This window comes from Panthera onca, chromosome B2 (assembly GCF_046562875.1).
Source record: "Panthera onca isolate mPanOnc1 chromosome B2, mPanOnc1 haplotype 2, whole genome shotgun sequence".
Taxonomy (NCBI): Eukaryota; Metazoa; Chordata; class Mammalia; order Carnivora; family Felidae; genus Panthera; species Panthera onca.
The window spans coordinates 116,387,702-116,406,577 of record NC_138343.1 but is presented as its reverse complement, the minus strand read 5'-3'; the positions used below and the strand labels follow the sequence as shown (position 1 = coordinate 116,406,577).

The 18,876-nt window shown below is 38.6% G+C and overlaps 1 protein-coding gene across 4 annotated transcripts in view; it reads left to right on the top strand.

Annotated features, from left to right (window-relative positions):
* ARHGAP18 (Rho GTPase activating protein 18) overlaps positions 1–18,876 on the top strand; it is a 195,107-nt gene that overhangs the window by 158,527 nt on the left and 17,704 nt on the right. For all 4 annotated transcript variants that reach the window (XM_078447304.2, XM_060616626.3, XM_060616627.3 and 1 more), the window contains 6 exons: positions 1,225–1,316; positions 5,845–5,922; positions 9,600–9,759; positions 11,892–11,974; positions 17,479–17,685; positions 18,476–18,616. In XM_078447304.2, the coding sequence (XP_078303430.1) occupies positions 1,225–1,316; positions 5,845–5,922; positions 9,600–9,759; positions 11,892–11,974; positions 17,479–17,685; positions 18,476–18,616 (761 nt within the window). The remainder of the gene's footprint in view (positions 1–1,224; positions 1,317–5,844; positions 5,923–9,599; positions 9,760–11,891; positions 11,975–17,478; positions 17,686–18,475; positions 18,617–18,876) is intronic.

Genomic DNA, 18,876 nt, shown 5'->3' with positions numbered 1-18,876 from the left:
CTTTCTAACAGAGAGAGAAATAATAAGCCATTCTCATTAAGAGCGTTAACTATTAACAGAATAGATTTTCTTTCTGTTTCTTAAATATTTTTGTATCTTATCTAATAGATTTATCTCCCAAACTGGACTCCTGACATTTTTGAAGATTACATTTTTTCTTAATTCCTAAACTAGAAATTATTTTTTGGGTTACTGGTATTCTTTTGAGTGGCATCTCTATAGAGAGTCAGTTTTCAGTGTCCTCATTCCACAGTACAACCCCCCCCCCCTTTCCTTGTTCACAAATGATTTATATCTCCCCTGATGATGTGTGTCACACTTCTGTGCTAACTGTACATTCAGTGATGGGGGTGGGGTACGAGGTGCTAGGCAGAAGTTATGCTCACACCAGACTGAATGCATATGATTTTAATTTAGAGAAATTATAAATTGTTGCCTTTCATTTCGTGGGGAGTTATTCCCAAATATATAAAACTATGAATTTCAATTTAAGACTACCAAATATCTATATTTTCCAAAGAAAAGCATTTGTAGAACAAGATCATAATGTTGGCTGATTTCTCAAAAAGCAAGAATTTATATTTTTCTGTATTGTAGGATGTTAGATGTCAATTAAGTATGAAAGAGATGAGTAATGTTTGCTTTAACCAGAACTTTTGATTACCTTTAGTAAATTATTTGCATATTTTACATACTCCTATAGCACTATTTCTCTTATCTGGTAGTTTACACTTTTCTAATTATTATTTTTTTAATGTTTGTCTATTTTGAGAGAGAAAGAGAACATGTGCGCACATGCGTGCCCGAGTAGGGGAGGGGTGGAGAGAGAGGGAGAGAGTCCCAAGCAGGCTGCGTGCTGTCAGCGTGAGGCTGTCACAGGGCTCAATCTCCTGAACCGCGAGATCATAACCTGAGCCGAAATCAAGAGTCGGATGCTTAACGGACTGACCCACCCAGGCATCCCTATAGCTTTCTAATTATGTTAATGATTATTTGCAATCATTTGCTTAGTTGTCTTTCCTTGTTAGATTCCTATATAAGACAGGGTCAAGATTTTCTTATTGAGATGTGTATACGTAATGGCTAGGTAATGTCATTCACTTAGAAGTCCTCAATAAATAGTTGTGTGTTTGAATGACTACATCAGAAATCTGTTGACGTAATATTTTTGCATTAATATTTTGTAGATTGACGGAAATTAAGACATTTTATTTTTTGTTGCAGATTCTGGTCTTTTTTGTATTCCATTGACACTATTGTTAGAACAAGATCAGAGGAAAGTACCAGGAACTCGAATACCCTTGATATTTCAAAAAGTAAGTAAGCCTACATGGGTCAGCATAGAGAGAACATACTCGAACTAATCGAAGTTTTTTTCCTTGGCATTCATAATATTATAATCTCATTTTCCAATTGATGTGCTCTTTTATTTTGTACTTTGATTTTTCTATTCAGGAAACAAATTTGTTTCAAGGGCTCATAATTTTTATTTCATGGTGATGTTTTCTGTGTTATTACTATAACTGTGATTACCTGGCATCATTTTCCTGTCTTATATTAGCTAGCTTGGTATAATTGAGATTTCAATTCTATAATACACAGGAGTGGGAACTGCTTATAAGTTTCTAGGGAATTGTATCCTCATGAATATTTCATGCCTGTATGTATTTCCCAAGCTTTCCTATTTACAGTGAGGATGTCCAATTTAATTTACTAGTGCCTACTTCCAAAGTAGGCAAAGAAACCATAAAGTAGAATTAGAAAGTGATTGCTAAACTATCAAGTCACCGGTATGATCCACACTCAGTTATTCATAAGGGGAGGATCTATGGCAATATAAAAATTTCAGTCTAATCTCTGAGCCATCATTGTTCAGAAACCCAGATTCTAGGTGATAAAAGTCAGGAATGCTACAGCAAGGAAGGTAGGTCAGATCAGTTATGGACGACCCAAGCTGTAGATTTTTTCCAGCACATCACAATTTCTGAAAGCTCTGGGGAGAGCAAGAGTGGCAGTGGGAACTTTCACAATTGGCTGGCTCAACAAACTCATTCAGTAGTAAAGCTTAGTCTCCTTGGCACGGATTCTTCTGCTCTTCCAAACCAGTCATTAGCCGTCTTAGCTACTAACCTCTGATTGCGTTATTCCTCATGTTCACCATTACACCCAAACCTGTATCTCATTGTTTCTCCTAATGATCTTTGCTCCACGCCGTGTGTTCTACTCATCAGCCTCTGCCAGTCCCTGCCTGTAGACCTTGTATCTGTGTGGATAGTTGTCAACCGTGCCTGTGATTAGCTGGAGATGCTAACAAATGTGGGCCATGTATTCACATCAGTTTAAGTAAAAGGTGCACGTTACCACCACAGATGACTGTATGGAGCAAGGATCTCAGCAGCATCCTTTCCAAGTGGATACGGGTTCTCCAGAGAAACAGAACCGATAAGGTGTTGTGTGTGTATGCATGTTTGTACAGAGAGATTTCTTTTAAAGAATTGGCTTATGCCATTGTGGGAACGGCACATCTGAAATAGAGCAGTCCAGAGTCTGGAAACTTGGCCAGAGGTGATAATGGGAGCGTTGAGCCCAAAACCTGCAGGTTGGAAACTCCTGTAGGCTTTCCATGTTGTAGTCTTGAGGCAGGATTGCCTCTTCTTTGGGAAACCTCAGTCTTTACTGCTGAGGCTGCCAACTGACTGGATGAAGCCCACCCACGTTATGTAGAGTCATTTGCTTTACTCAGAATGTACTGATTTAAGTGTTAATTACATCGTAAAAAAATACCTTCACAGTAACATCTAGGCTGGTGTTTGACCAAATAACCAATGATGAGTCATGCTGGACTTTTATCAAATTCACCATCATACTAGTGAAGAGTAAGCTTTGGTCCCCGCAGAAATTCGGAAATTGTCTCCTGATCAGGCTGAGGATTGAATGCAGTCCCCTGTGATTTTCTCTTGGAATTGTTTTCTCATTTATTATTTTACATTTCTGTCACTCATTTCAACATTCTGAAGACTCAGGCTGCCAACCAGTTTGAAGTTGTTAGATAATAGCCTTAAAGTCTTTTTGTTCACATAAAAAATTAGGGTATAAAGAGTTTACTCTTAGATAAAACTCCTCTACTTGCCTCCCCTCTGAATTATAAGCACAAAAAATACAGTCATCTGTCACTGAAAAATATTTTTTGAGTGATCAACTCTCACCCCAATTAGGTATTTCCTCCATTTTGTACAAAGGAAAGAATTGGAAGTCACTGATTTGCAAAAAAAGATTTATTACCAATTTTTAGAGGATTATACTTTTTTATTTATTAAGAATTATACCCCAAAAAGGGCTTTAACAAAGCTTAGCTAATATCCGTGAATCATATCTGTTGTTTTCTTGTTAGTTTTGTTTTGTTTTTGCTCAGAGACACATTGTTTAAACTGTAGTCTCGGAAAGAGTTAGGGAAATAGAAATATTCTTAATTTTTATCTATAGAAAAATTCTGACAAACTGGCAAATTCTCACTGTCACAGGAATCTGCCAAATCAAAGATACTTTGTGTCAAAAACTTCTGACTTCATTTTCAATTCATAAATTTGTGTAAGTATGTAATCCCTCTTGGGAAATAGTATGAACATTATTGATAAATTATGTAATGTCTCTTGTAGGATAAATTACTAAAAAGCAGCCTGATTAAAATATAGATCAATATAGTTATTTTTCATTTTTAAGTCTTGAAAGTAAAAGTGCTATAGAATATTATTTATATTTTGACAATGCTATATAATGTGGTAGCTAAAAAGTTATTTTTTAAAAAATGTTTAATGTTTATTTTTGAGAGAGAGAGCGTGAGCAGGAAAGGGGCAGAGAGAGAAGAAGACACAGAATTCTAAACAGGCTGCAAGCTCTGAGCTGTCAGCACGGAGCCCGACGCGGGGCTTGAGCTCACAAAGTGTGAGATCATGACCTGAGCTGAAGTCGGATGCTTAACTGAGCATCCAGGTGCCCCATAAAAATGTTACTTTTAAAGAGAGAAATATGAAAAAAACACATGGCATTCTTTGAGGCAATATATACGCATATCTCTATTGAATGCTGCTCTTTCATGTTAGAGAATAATGAAAAGAGCTTAAATATAAAAATTCAAGACTTATTGTCAATTATTTAGAAATTATCCATTTTTCCTGTGTATTTAATGAAAACGGAAGGCATATATTACTGCTAGGAACTAATTTGCTGTAGCAGCTAGCACAGAATTTTATTTTTTGCCACTAGAACATTTTAAACATTTTAGAAGATGAAATAAAAATGAAAATTGCTTGAACAGTGAATAAATTTTGCATGGTCTTATTTGATAAATTTGGTTTTAAATCCTTTATTGAATAATGCCCTTCTCATCTGAGATAATTCATGTAAAGGTTTGCTGTGGGTTTACTATCTAACGTAATTGAAAAATGTGATCTTGGAAAACATTCCAGTTGAATTTTTAAAAATCGTGTACTGCTTTGACTGGTCAAGGATGGTTCTTTCTTCAGCTGATAATAAATCCTTAGGAGAATTTCGAGACTACTCTTTGCTTTATTCTTACCTGACTCCCCCAAGATCAGTGCATTCTTTGGCCATAACCCAGGGATAGAAGAAGTGAGGTCATTAAAGAAAAATTACCTCTCTTCCAGTGTCTACACAGTACAATATATCTGATTTCAGGACATCTAGACAAAGGTCAGGAGACCTCATTTTATGATCTCATGCTTTGCTCCTAGTAGACACTTGTATAAGCAAGGGAGAAGCAGTAAGCTTCGTGCAGTTTATAGAGCCTTGGTAAATCATTAAAGGAGATTTCTCTGGGGGAAAAAAAAAAGATAAAAATTTACATTCTTTGGCACTCTGGAAGATTTTATTTATGTCTTAGGGTGTGCAGAGAGATTTTAGTAAGTTTGGGGATGAGTGAAGAGTAGGTCTGTCTTTTGTGAAGTTATAAGACTTGTGAAAAGGGGTGGGTGGTAGGAAGGAAAACCTATCTGATACTAGTAATTGCCTTATATTTAACCTGAGGACAAGGAAATGGATTTCCTTAAAATAGCAGAGTACCCCCTATAAAGCCTTTGGGCACTGCCCAGGGAATACATATTTCAATTGGAAGATCACTCTGCCAAGAAACTAAGCACTTTTTTTTTTTAATCATCTTCCTAAGCTTCCAACAGTATGCCATTGTAATTTCTCCATTTGCCTTAATCTTGTAGGTTTTGGCATTATTTAAAAAAAAAAAATCTTTGTTACTTTAATGCGGTTCTGGAGACAGACCTGTATGTATTCACTGGGTATCAGGTACGATTTAAAAACCCTATACAAGAACTGTTTTTTACTTAGGTTTACCACCAAAAGCTTAAAAGCTTAAAAATGAATATTCACAAACCGTTTTTTTTTTTTCTTCATACCATAAATAATTATTTCAAACAAACCAAAAATGAGATGTAAATGTGCAAGTACTGGAATTTCCTAGATTTATTTGATTGCAGAACATACATTTCTGGAAAAGTGGAAGAAATGGATGGTCTCAGTTGCTTTTAAACAATGAACATCTTCAGTCTCCATTTGTTTAGGGTATGACAGCTGTTGTGTGAAATTATACACTGCTGTAATAAAGGAGAATAAAACCCAACTTTTTCTAATTTGTAAGTAAAGTTTCGGGGCTTCCCTGGTTTGCAGGGTAGGGCTAGCGCCATAGCATTCAAAACTTGGTGAAATCCAGTTTACACGTCAGCTTGCATGTATTTATATGTGAAGCAGATCTTAAATTTGGAATCGTACCTCTCAAGAATACCCAAGTCAGAATGTTCTTCTGTTTCTACACAGCTGATTTCTCGGATTGAAGAGGGAGGCTTGGAAACTGAAGGTCTCTTAAGAATACCCGGAGCTGCCATTAGGATCAAGGTGATCTCTGAGTTCCACCAACGTTGTTTAATTCTGCTTTGCCATTTTACTTTTAAATGCTTTAAATGTATGTTTATTTTTGAGGGGGGCGGGGAGGAGCCGAGAAAGAGGGAGACCCAGAATCCAAAGCAGGCTTCGGGCTCTAAGCTGTCAGCACAGACAGCTTTGGCCTTTTAAAAGGTAACTTGTCTTCCCCACCCCTTCTTCTTCCCATGTATAACGATAAAACCGCTTAATTTTTTTTAAGTTTATTTATTCATATTGAGAGAGAGAGAGCTTGAGCAGCGGAGGGACGAAAAGGAAGGGAGACAGAGAATCCCAAGCAGGCTCTACGCTGTCAGCGCAGAGCCTGACTTGGGACTTGATCCCACAAACCGTAAGATCAGGACCTAAGCTGAAACCAGGGGTAGGATGCTTAACTGACTGAGCCACCCAGGTGACCCTTCACATTCAGTTTGTATTTAGTTTTCTGTTTTCTGAACATTCAGTTTATATTTGGTTTTATGTAGTCTCTGCTGATTTTTATAGGTTTTGATTTCTCTTCAGAATCACATTAGCTGTAATAATACCATGATAAATAAAGAAGCAAATGATTTTAATGTCTTTGCCGTGCAAGCCTAGAATAGGCACAAAAGCATAACAAGCAAAAAGACACGAATAGTTTCATCCTTCTCAGGAAAAGAGAACATGATGTGTCAAGGTATCAATAGGGGGACTGGTGGTGGATTTAGTCAGCATGAGTAATAGCAATTGAAAAAAGGATGGGCGCCTGAGTGGCCCAGTCGGTTAAGCGTCCCACTTCGGCTCAGGTCATGATCTCATGGTTCGTGGGTTCGAGCCCCGCGTCAGGCTCCTTGCTAACAGCTCAGGTTCTGTGTCTCCCTCTCTCTCTGTCCCCCTCCCCGACTTGTGCACGCTCTCTCTCTCTCTCTCAAAAATAAAATAAACGTGAAAAAAAGATTAAAAAGTCAGGATGATAAACTCCAGCAGGGGAGCAGAGTAGGAGACATGACAATAGTCCCCATACAGGAGTCTTTGGGAGCTGACAGAATGAGACTCTGCCCCACTGCTATCCTGACTTTCATACTTCCTGTCTCACTGGATGCCAGGTAGCCCAAGCCTGGCTTGTGAAAGAGAGGAGGTGATTCCCAGACTTGCCCTTCCTCCCTCCCCCTGTCACCTTTTCTGGCAAGATGGCATTTTGTTCCCACTCTCTTGGGATGCTGTGTATCTTCCGCCTTTCTCCCTGTCCCCCAGCTCCTGCTCTGGGGATAAAGCATCCAGTAAATGCATAGTAAAGATGGACTCACCCTGCAGATGAGGCATAGTACATCAGCGTCCCAGGGGAATTGCATTTTACAGGGGCCTCATGCTTGAAATTGTGTCTCTATCTGGGAAACGTGTCTAGGAAGAGGTTTTGGTTAGCAGCCACTCGCAGTCTCCTCTCCCTCGCCTCCAAAGTCAGCTTTGGCTCTCACCTGAGAAGAGCACAAGTCTTCCAGAATTTGCAAATCCAAGAGAAAACAGGATAGGGAGAAGAGAGATTTTCTCTTCGTTTCCTCAAGACCTATTCTATCAGACATTTTTAGAACTGAATCAGGGAGAAACGACTCTTGGTGGGCGCACGTGCTCTTTGCCTGTGACTGAGGCTGTGGGACTGCCAGGACTGGAATTAGTATTCATACCTTGCACGGTTCACATCATCTGCTTATTTTGATAAGCTTCCTCAATGTAGGATGCTAGTTTCGGCCTACTTGGCTCTTACTGCATAGGGTGATCTCAGTTTAATCAGATTCGAGTAACCTGATATGTATACCCTGCTCAAAAATTTCATTCAGCTTGTGTCCCGTGGGTTTGGTGTCTGGTTCACAGAAGTCCCTGAAACTGCTTTGGGGTCCGTGTAAGTTTGATTAGGTGCCATTGTTTTTGTTTGTTTGTTTGTTTGTTTGTTTTTTTAATACCAACAGTCAAACATGGATAGTGTGTGTGATTCTGAGATAAGTTCTGTTGAGAAGCATGTCCTCTTACAGAGAAAGAATCCCTCAGAAACAGGTAGCATGACTTCAGGTTACCCACATTGGCAAGAATACTGCTTCTCAGTTCACTAATTAGCACAATGTGATGGCCAACTCCTAAGAGTTGTAAACACATTTCCTTGAGTATAGGGTAGTGAACAGAATGCATGTTTTACATTTTTGACTGGAGGGCTGGCAGACCAGCTCTTAGAAATGTAATTTCTAAGAAGGTCAATTAAGTGGATTCATTTGGCTCAACTCTTCAACCCAGCCTATTGTCACATCCCAAATTATGCAGCAGCTGGTCCATTATAAATAATTTAAAGATAATATGCAAAGTTTTTGGTTGTCTTTCTCCCCAGCCCCACCAAATTCTTTATACTCTTCTGCCTACTCCCCCCAGCCCTTCCCCCTCCCTCTCAGTCCTCCCCCCTCCTTTTTCCTCTCCCTTCCCCCTCCCCCTCTCCTACTTCCGTCTCCCTCTTCCTCTTCCTTCCTTCTTCTCTCCTTCCCTCCTTCCCTCCTTCCCTCCTTCCCTCCTTCCCTTCCTCTCTCCCTTTGCCTCTCTTTCCCCTCCTCCCCATTTCTAGGCTCACCTTTATGTATTTCACCAATTACAAAAATAAGTAGAGGGCAGAGTTATGTTGGGAAGAGAAAGCGGACTAAATTCACCTCACAAGAAAAATGAAGAATATTCTTTGGGAGAACAGTTTAAAATAATCAAGGACGTGACAGAAACTTGGAAGGATTTCCAACATAATAAGATTTATGCCACAGTGAAATGCATGTAGAAAATAGTGATTATGAAACTAAATTGATTACTAATAATTTGGCAAATCTTATGGAGTCCTTGAGGTAAATGAACTTGGTATTTCTAATTTTGCATGGACTCCGACTGTTTTCCACAGCTAACAGCAGGATGGCTGTGTCACTGACGGCTTACCATAAGTAAGCCAATATACCAAGACAGGTATATTGATGTATTTTCAGGCCTCATTTGCTGTAGAATTTGGTTTTCCATTTCCTAGAGGTGACTAATCAGAGGTAGCCTTCTGCTTACAGCCCCAAGATTGATTATATATTTTGTGATGTAATGTACTTCTAAATAATTTAAAACAGACTTGATAAAAATGAGTTTTTAAAAATTGAGTGAAAAATTAACGTAAAGCCCCCCAGATGGAAAGACTATTTCCACTAATCTTTTTTTTTTTTTTAATAAAAAAATTTTTTAATGTTTAGTTTTGGGAAAAAGAGAGTTCATATGAATGGGGAGCGGCAGAGATAACAGAGGATCCGAAGTGGGCTCCACGCTGACAGCAGAGAGCCCGTTGGGGGGGCTCGAACTCCCGAACTTGCGATCATGACCTGAGCCACCCAGGTGCCCCTTAACTAATCTTTTAATTAAACCTTTACTGCTTAGGGTCTGTTGCATATCCAGGAGAATGTATACAATTTTTGGATTTTGGGGGCCATGGGTATAATGTTTCATTGGAAAAGTATGCTTGGCGGAGTAGTATTTTTCTGAGTGACAGAGAAGTACTTTCAGATTCTTTCGAGAGAGTACAATCTCTTGTAAAGTGGGAAGTGGATCACACTTTCAGCAGGAAAAAAAAATACACTTACTGTAGCTTTTTTTTTTCTTCTTCTTCTTCTGCCTTTCAGAATCTTTGCCAAGAACTAGAAGCAAAGTTTTACGAAGGGACGTTTAATTGGGAAAGTGTCAAGCAGCATGACGCGGCCAGCCTGCTGAAGCTGTTCATCCGGGAGCTGCCCCAGCCGCTGCTGAGTGTAGAGTATCTGAAAGCCTTTCAAGCTGTCCAGAGTAAGTGCCATCTCTCTCTGGAGCAGTCCTTGTCCTGCTGCCATCCATATTAATTGTTTTAATGACACTTTGCATCCCAAAGGATGTAACCAGATATATTTGGGTAGACAAATTGACTCACTGTCAACGGATGCTTGAATGCCACACATTGTTTTCCTTTTCCTTTAGAAGTACGCGTCTCTGAGTAAACGGTTAACAGAATGTTCTCTTCAGGTACAGATTAATTGCATGCCCATCAAGCAATACAACATATTTTCTCGTTAAAACCTGGAACTTCACATTTCTTTTATAATAGAACGAGTCACGTAAAATCTGATACATTTTTTTTTTCTTGCCAAGTGTTAAAAGCAACACTTACTGGAGAAGCTGTGGATTACCAGTTATCATGAAAGCACAGGGAGATGCGGCAGAGTCTGTGATTATTTCCTGAAAAATTAAGTCCTGAAATTGTCATGCAGAAACATGGAACAAATTATTTGGCTGCCTCCCTGATGGAGGGCTGCAAACACCTCCTATCTTGCTGTTTCGTGGTCTTGGGCAAGCTCCAAATTAATGTCTCAAATAGTTCTTGATTCTTTTCCAGTGAATACAGGGATCTTTTAAGGTTTATGTACTGGCATAATTATTCCATTTAGTCCTGGAGGCCATCCGTAAAGGAAAGAAGCCACCACCACGTTCTAATGGCCATATCTTTAACTTCCAAATTGGGACACTTTCGAGAGTGAACGGGGGCCACTGTTGATGATTATGGTGAGCTCCACCAGACCTGTTCAGGGGAGGATTCCAACTTTTTTTTTTTAATTGAGCTATAATTGACCTATAACATTAGATACAACACAATGGTTTGGTATTTGTATATATTGTAAAATGGTCATTACCGTAAGTCTGATTAACATTCATCACCACGCATAGTCACAGTATTTTTTTTTTCTTGTGAGGAGAACTTTCAAGACCTACTCTCTTAGGAACTTTCAAATATGCAATACATTGTTATTAACTGTAGTCGCCATGCTGTACATTACATCGCAGGGGCTTAGCTAGTTTATAACCGCAAGTTTGTGCCTACTGACACCCTTCACCTGTTTTGCCCCCTCACCACCCCTGCCTCTGGCTTGCACCAATTGTTCTTGCTATCTATGAGCTTATTTTTTTGTTTTTGTTTTGTTTGTTCTTCTAAGATTCCACCTATAAGTGAAATCATATGGTATCTATCTTTGTCGTATTTTACTTCATATAATGTCCTAAAGGTCTGCTCATGTTGTCACAGGTGGCAAGATATTGTTCTTTTTATTTTATGGCTGAATAATTCTGTTATTTTCCAGGCTATTCCTCAAGTGTATAATATTGAGATGATTCTCATGTGTCATTTCATAACATTTCTTCAGAAATTCTAGGGGGAAACATGACCGAAATCCTCATCTGTTTAAAATATTTGTAATGGTTAAGTTATACTATTTTGCATATATTCTTTGGAAATGGATTCAAGCACAAATTTATTCCTGAGGAACAAAATACCAAAATGACTCCAAATATCCCTGAGTATTACTTACATGGGTTAAGGGCTACTAAAAAGTGATAAATATCAATGCTAATAAGGTACTGCTTCAACTCGGTCATTGCTGATTGGTTTTCTCATTCGTTCCATGGATGTATGGTGACCACTTACTGTGTTTCGGGCTCAGTTTTTCATATTCCTTTTGGAATTGATGGACTCTTCCCATGTAATGTGTTCATTCACCAGTAAAGAAACAAACTTCAGTGTTACAGATGCATCTTGACACCTTACCACGGAAGGTCCCACTTTCTGTGTCTCTTTGTTGGGGAGTGATTATCACGCAGAAGTTAAGATGATTTCCAAAGCGCTGTTGTATGTCTGCAAACATAAGGCCGCTCATCATACGATCACAGTTGGAAGTGAGCATTCCGAGGGAGAGGGAAACTCTAAAGCAGCAGCTGTTTCTCCTGATCTCTCTCAAACACACTCTCAAGAATGCTCGCTGCTCAGTTGTTGTGTCTTACATTTCACAGTGATGTTTATGCCAAATAACTTTTTTCTTACAAAATGCAAAAAAGGAAGTAAAAAAAAATGTCGGGTAAAGAAAAGAGTTTAGATTTATTTAATCTGTTTGCAGATCTTCCAACCAAGAGGCAACAACTACAGGCTTTGAACCTTCTCGTCATCCTCCTGCCTGATGCAAACAGAGACACCCTGAAGGTCAGCAGATTCATTTACATTAAATACCCCTCATAACTGGGCGCCTGGGTGGCTCAGTTGGCTAAGCGTCCGACTTTAGCTCAGGTCATGATCTCTCGATTCCATTCGTGAGTTCGAGTCCCGCTTTAGGCTCTGTGCTGACAGTTTGGAGCCTGGAGCCTGCTTCAGATTCTGTGTTTCCCTCCCTCTGCCCCTGCCCCGCTGGCACACTCTCTATCTCTCTCCCCTCTTTCTCCCCCTCTCTCTCCCCACCTCAAATATTAAAATTAATATCCCTCAGAACTAAGCAAAGTAATTTCTCATTATTTGTGGCAAAACAATGTGATGTTTTCATGGAAACATTCCTAGTAGTCTATGAAGAAAAGACCGATTTTTTAAGGATAGATGGTGGAAGTTTTTAACTCTTTATTAATGTATTTAGTAGGTTAGTCATATTAACAGTATTATCAGGTGTTTAATTTTTGCTCTAACCCTTCTACAAAACCAATGAGTGAGGTTTCATTTTTTTTTTTTTTAATAGAAACATGGGTGCCTTGGGGTTTTTCCTTTTTATTTTTCTACATTTTCCAAATTTTATTTAACGAGTGTGCAGTAATTTGAAAAATGAATGTTTAAAAAGAAAGTAAGACTCATCAGGCATAACCTGTTGCCTAAAGATGTTATATTGTTTGTGGTTCTAAGCAACAGAGTTTGAAATAAGTCATAATGATTTTGAAATGTTTGGTTAGCCAAAAGATAGACCAACTCAAACCAATTCTAGTTATTCCTCTAAGGACTTAACCCTGAGTTTCTGATTTACATCATCATTTCAAATTGATTTGGTCTATGTGATTTAATGCCATTTATTATAAACATTATCAGGGGCTTTTATAATGATCAGTGGATTGTTCCACATTGATTTATTTTTGTAACAGCAAAATTTTGTAGAACATTTGTAAAGGTTGAATTATAAACTTACAGAAGAAAGAAAACTTTTAAAATATTTTAGAAAGAGTATGTACCCCACGTTTTGCCATTGTCTTAAAATTTGGGGGGAGGGGACACCTGGGTGGCTTAGTTGGTTGAGTGTCTGACTCTTGGTTTCAGCTTGGGTCTTATCTCACGGTTCTTGGGTTGGAACCCTGCGTTAGGTTCTGAACTCACAGTACAGAGCCTGCTTGGGATTCTCTGTCTCCTTCTCCCTGCCCCTCCCCTGCTCACTCGCTCGCTCGCTCTCTCTCTCTCTCTCTCTCTCTGTCTCTCTCAAGAATAAATAAACTTAAAAAAAAAATAAAGTAGAATGGGGATAAGATCTATTAAAAAAAAGAAACTTACGTAGATGAGGGTAGAACCCGTGCCCCTTTACCTCCTACATTTCTTTCTACTTAAAGTTACAAAATCGTGCCAAGAAATTTCATGTCAAGAAAACAAAACCAGTAAGTAAATGTTGGAAGTTTTCCTGGACCTCATTGAGACTCCTTGAACAGAAACTAGGTGAATGATAGTTCTTTCATGCCCATGGCATGGATGTTAATACTCAACTTTTCTGGATGGAAGAATTTATGAGGATTACTGGGGTAAAAACCCTGCCTCTTCTACAGGAGAGCTTCCAAAGAGTTACTCCCTTTACTAAGTCGGGAAAAAAAATCTTCACTGACTGTTACATGCATAACTGAGAAGGCAGCAGTGGGTGGGGTTTTGGAGACAGGGGCCGACTCCAGTAAGGGTTACATTTAAGCATTGTGTGACCAGGCTTGCCGTGTACAGGTAGACTGTTGCTGAGATGGGGACATCTGGCTCAGGACAGAGTGGGGACTGAGTTCCAGTCTGCTTATCGGCCTTGGCCTGACACAGGGCTTCAACCGCCCAGAAAGAGAAACTGACCCCAGCTTTTTTCTTATTCACATAGAGGTACCTGTCTGTGATGGCTCTGTGAATGACCAGTATAAGGCGGGAATTGAAAAGACGTGATTTAGGGCACCTGGGTGGCTCAGTCAGTTAAGCATCCGACTTCAGCTCAGGTTATGATCTCATGGTTTGTGGTTTTGAGCCCTGTGTCAAGCCCTGTGCTCAGAGCCTGGAGCCTGCTTCAGATTCTGTGCCTTCATCTCTCTGCCCCTCTGCTGCTCTCTTTCTCTCTCTCTCTCTCTTTCAAAAATAAATAAACAGGAAAATTAAAAAAAAAGAAATGATTTACTTAAAATATGTCTGCATTCAAATGAGATCAAATCATTGTGAGAGCAAACACTTATTCCGGTATGGTTGCTATCGGGCAAGGCTGGTCTTCAACTCAAGTTTGGAATTCGCCTTTAGACTCCCAGGTACACTCTTGAAAATTGTTTGAAAAAAAAATTTTTCTTTTTAAAATTTTAGAATATGTTTAATTTTTGCATATAAGGTTATGGGAGTACAGTTTTGTAAATAAGGTGGGAAATACTTTTGGGGGGATAAAAAGTTGGACAATGAAGGGGCACCTGGGTGTCTCAGTCAGTTAAGAATCCAGCTTCGGCTCAGGTCATGATCTCGTGGTTAGTGAGTTTGAGCCCCACATCGGGCTCTGTGCTGACAGGTCAGAGCCTGGAGCCTGCTTCAGATTCTGTCTGTCTCTCTCTCTCTCTCTCTCTCTCTCTCTCTCTCTCTCTCTCTCTCCCTCTCCACCTCCCCAGCTCACACTCTGTTCTGTCTCTCAAAAATGAATAAATGTTAAAAAAAAAAAAAAATTGGAAAATGAAAACAAACCCAGTAAATTTAGTAATTAAGCTTTATTTAAGAGTTTAATTAACCTTGATGAATGTTTAAAACACAGATTCAAATAATAGAAACACTGAAACAAATATGCTATATGTACAAGAAAATAAACCACTTACATTTAGTTCTAAGTGAAGGAAAGCTCTATAACAAGGTAATTTCCAGAAGCTTAATGCAAACTTCCCCAATTTTCATGAGCCTCGGGCTGCTCCTTCTGTTGCCATTCAGAGAGATGGGATCCTGTGTATGACCTTTGTGGACTGTTACTATAGCACATGGAGTGGTTTGGAGGCATTACTGTGTCCCAACACCACGTCCTACTTTAAGCCTAAAGAGGTGTCTTTGGGCAAACTGCTTTTTTTTGCCTTGAATTATTGTTCATTTGAATCATTGATCATAACTACTTTTGGAGGAATAATGAAAACTGATGTTATCAACAGGGCATCCATGTTAATATAATCATTGGCGTTTATTTAGTTATTTAGTCATTTAGTTAGTTTGAAGAAGTTAACTATACACATCGTCTTGCCCACTCCTGGTAGGCTGGGGAATTCGTATTCCAGTTTTACAAATAAGACTTTAAAGGGCAGAGAGAGCAAAAGTTTACCCCAAAATCACATATGGCTAATAGCTAACTGTGCTGGGGCTCAAGCTGGGTTTTCAAGGAGTAGGTCCAGTGATACTTGTGTAATACCAGACTGGTGACAGATACTTTTTTAAAAAGGGCGGTTCTTGGGGTGCCTGAGTGGCTCAGTCAGTTAAGTGACTGGCTCAGCTCATGATCTCACGATTGGTGAGTTTCAGCACGGAGCCTACTTGCGATTCCCTCTTCCTCTCTCTCTGTCCCTCCCCTGCTTGTGCTCCTTCTCTTCTGTGGCTGAGTGCTGTCTCTCTTTCTCCCTGTCTCTCTCAAAATAAATAAACTTTAAAAAATAATAATAAAAAAAATAAAAAGGACAGTTCTCTTTCAGGTAAAGAGATAATATATCTGAAGATGAAGTGCTTTCAACAAAGGCGAGGCTAACATTTTATTAATTTCATATCCACATACCCAGAAACACAGCATTCTAGTATTCTAATAGTAATAGTTTGAATAATCTTATTGCATATGTGTGCTACAATTAAAGTGGCTTATTACCTAATCTCTATAATTTATGCTCTGTAAAGAAAGAGATACACTGGTACCTGAATAATTATTCTGGTCTCTGGAACAAAATTAAATTTTTTTCCCCAAACCTCACCAATTAATCTTTTGTTCTCATTTGAGAAGGTATTGTTTCTATATAGCCTTATGCTTGGATTACAATTTAACTTTCTGAGCACTATACCAGAAATTAGATACATAAATCTTATTGTTAGGTATTGAGGCTGTGCCTTTAGTTTGTTTCAAAATTTTGAGGTCTGTATAGCAGCTTTACTTGATTTAAGATCCATCTGTTAACACAGGCTTTCCCCCCCACCCACCCCCGCCCAAATCCTGTGAGAGATGAACAGAGTTTTATTATTCTTTTTCCACGTTGGTACAGTTTATTTGACCCTTTACAGATAGGGGCTTTAAGCTACATACGAGAACATGAGTCTTTTAGTACTTAAGACTCCCGAAAGGAAAGCCAAATGGACCTTCTCCAGCATTGGCTAGCTCTATGACCTCTAGCACATTACTTACATTCTTTTACACTTTGTTTGTTCATCTGTAAAATGGGGATAATTACAGCCTCTATCTCCAGTAAGGAGTAAGTGAGGTGATGTCAGCGATGTGCTTAAAGCAACCTCTCCCTCACTCAGAAAACGTTGAATACTTGTGTAGTTATTATTGTGATTGTTTGAGACCGAAATCAAGGATAAAGGGAAAAGAAGAACTGAAAGGAGGAGGGTGTGAAGTAAGCTCCTGTGGCCTTTATGGAGGGTAGGCTCAGAGGACACAGGAGTGTTGCCAACAGAGGTGGGAAGTGGGTGGCATCACCCACCCGTTGGGGTGAGAAGTTCCTTTTTATTTACACATTCAGTTTTTCAAAACTCTCTTCTCTTTTTGTCTCTCCATTCCCCCTTCTTCCATGTGACAGTCTCCATTCTTTTTAGATTTCATGTCAGCTAGCTATTGAGTACCTTAAAGCCATTCTAAGGGAATATATATATATATATATATATATATATATATATATATATATATACACACACATACATACACACACACACATATATATATATTGAATAGATTGAATATATATTATATTGAATATATATATTGAATAGATTGAATATATATTATATTGAATATATATATATTGAATATATATTATATTAAATATATATATATTGAATATATATAATATTGAATATATATTATATTGAATATATTGAATATATACATATATATATTGAATTCCTAAAGATAAAAGCGAAGCTCTTCCTGAAGCAAGTGCATCTTACTATGATATTTTAAATTGCTTTTCAGTGCTCCGTGGCTCTGGTAGGTTCTAGGTCTGATACATCTGCCTCCATTCCTCTCCCAGCTGCCTAGTTCAGATGTGTGTCCTGCCCGCCTCATTCCCCAGGGCCATAGCCCTTGGCAGAAACAAAGCACCACCTCGGACCATCCTGGAGTTCGTTACCCAAATGGGGAACTGTTGATGACAAGGCCCATTGGCTGTAGCTAGTTGACTGTGGTTATGCACAACTTGTTATTTTTTAACTAAGTAAAAATCCCATATGCTACAGTGCTTTAATCTCTTATCTTCATGAGAACACAAATCTCAAAAGAGCTATTTCTGTTTTAGGCCCTGCTTGAATTTCTCCAAAGAGTTATAGACAACAGAGACAAAAATAAGATGACAACTATGAATGTAGCAATGGTCATGGCCCCAAATCTCTTCATGTGTCACGCACTGGGTTTGAAGTGCAGCGAACAGCGAGAATTTGTAATGGCAGCTGGGACAGCTAATATCATGCACTTATTGATTAAGTATCAAAAACTTCTGTGGACAGTAAGTATATCTCTTTAAGTTCTGATAATGAGTGATGATATCTAGATTCTAAAGACTTTTTATGGTTGTATTTTCCTTAAAAAGCTAACCAACAGAGGTGATTTCAAGTGCAATTAAAAAAACGTCTCTACGCCTGAAATTAATAGAACACTGTAAGTTAACTACACTGAAATTTAAAAAAAAAAAATGTCCGCTTACCGAATCTCCATTTTTAAATGCCAGGATTGGTTCGTTATTTCAATTTGGTAACTTCTAAAATATTTTCTTTTTGCTATTGTAATTTCTGAGAATCATTTGTTCCTAGATTATTGCTAGATAACTCTCAGCATTTATTGGTGAGTTTTTCTTTCCCTTTTAACAAGTGAGGCTGGCTAGTTATTAGAAGGGACTGCAGGTTAGCTAAGGGCTAGGTTGTTGACAGGTGGCCGCTAAAGGGACCAACCATCAAGGTGGTGGCCTTTAATGCCAGTCACCTCATGTCAGGCAGTCTCTAATTTTGGCATATGAGGCATAGAAGATAGCCACTATGACCTTGAACTTTACCAAGCCTCTTTCTGAACCTTACTTACACAATGGGAGGTAAATTATATCATGTGGATGCTGTGTCCTCATAGTGAATGAGAAAGAGATGCATTTTTGCATATTTCATGAAGAGTAAGTGTAAAATGGCATAGTCTTATCAAATAGACAAAACCTTTACTTCTCTCTAAATTTAAAAAATAATTATTTCCATAGTTCAAAATTGTGCCATTTCTTTCTCCTTCCCAAACTTGATTTTATTTCTCCATAGATTCCCAAGTTTATTGTCAACCAAGTGAGAAAGCAAAATACTGAAAATCATAAAAAAGATAAAAAAGCCATGAAGAAACTGCTGAAGAAAATGGCTTATGACCGAGAAAAATATGAAAAGCAAGATAAGAGTACAAACGATGTAAGAAAAACTTGAAGATGTGTATTTATGCAGATTTCAGTATTGTTTTTACTTATCATACAAGAAAAGTGTTTCATATGTTTCTGTAGTATGACTTTCTACATGCTTCCGGGGCCTTGTACTACTTAGAAGGTAAAGGCCTCAGTAATGGCAACTGTGTTTCTACTAATGATCAGTATTAACAGTTGCTCAGGTGTTGGTGACTCAGCGTATGAGCTGTTAATGGGAAACAAAGGAAAAGAACAAGAGGAGAATGTCTC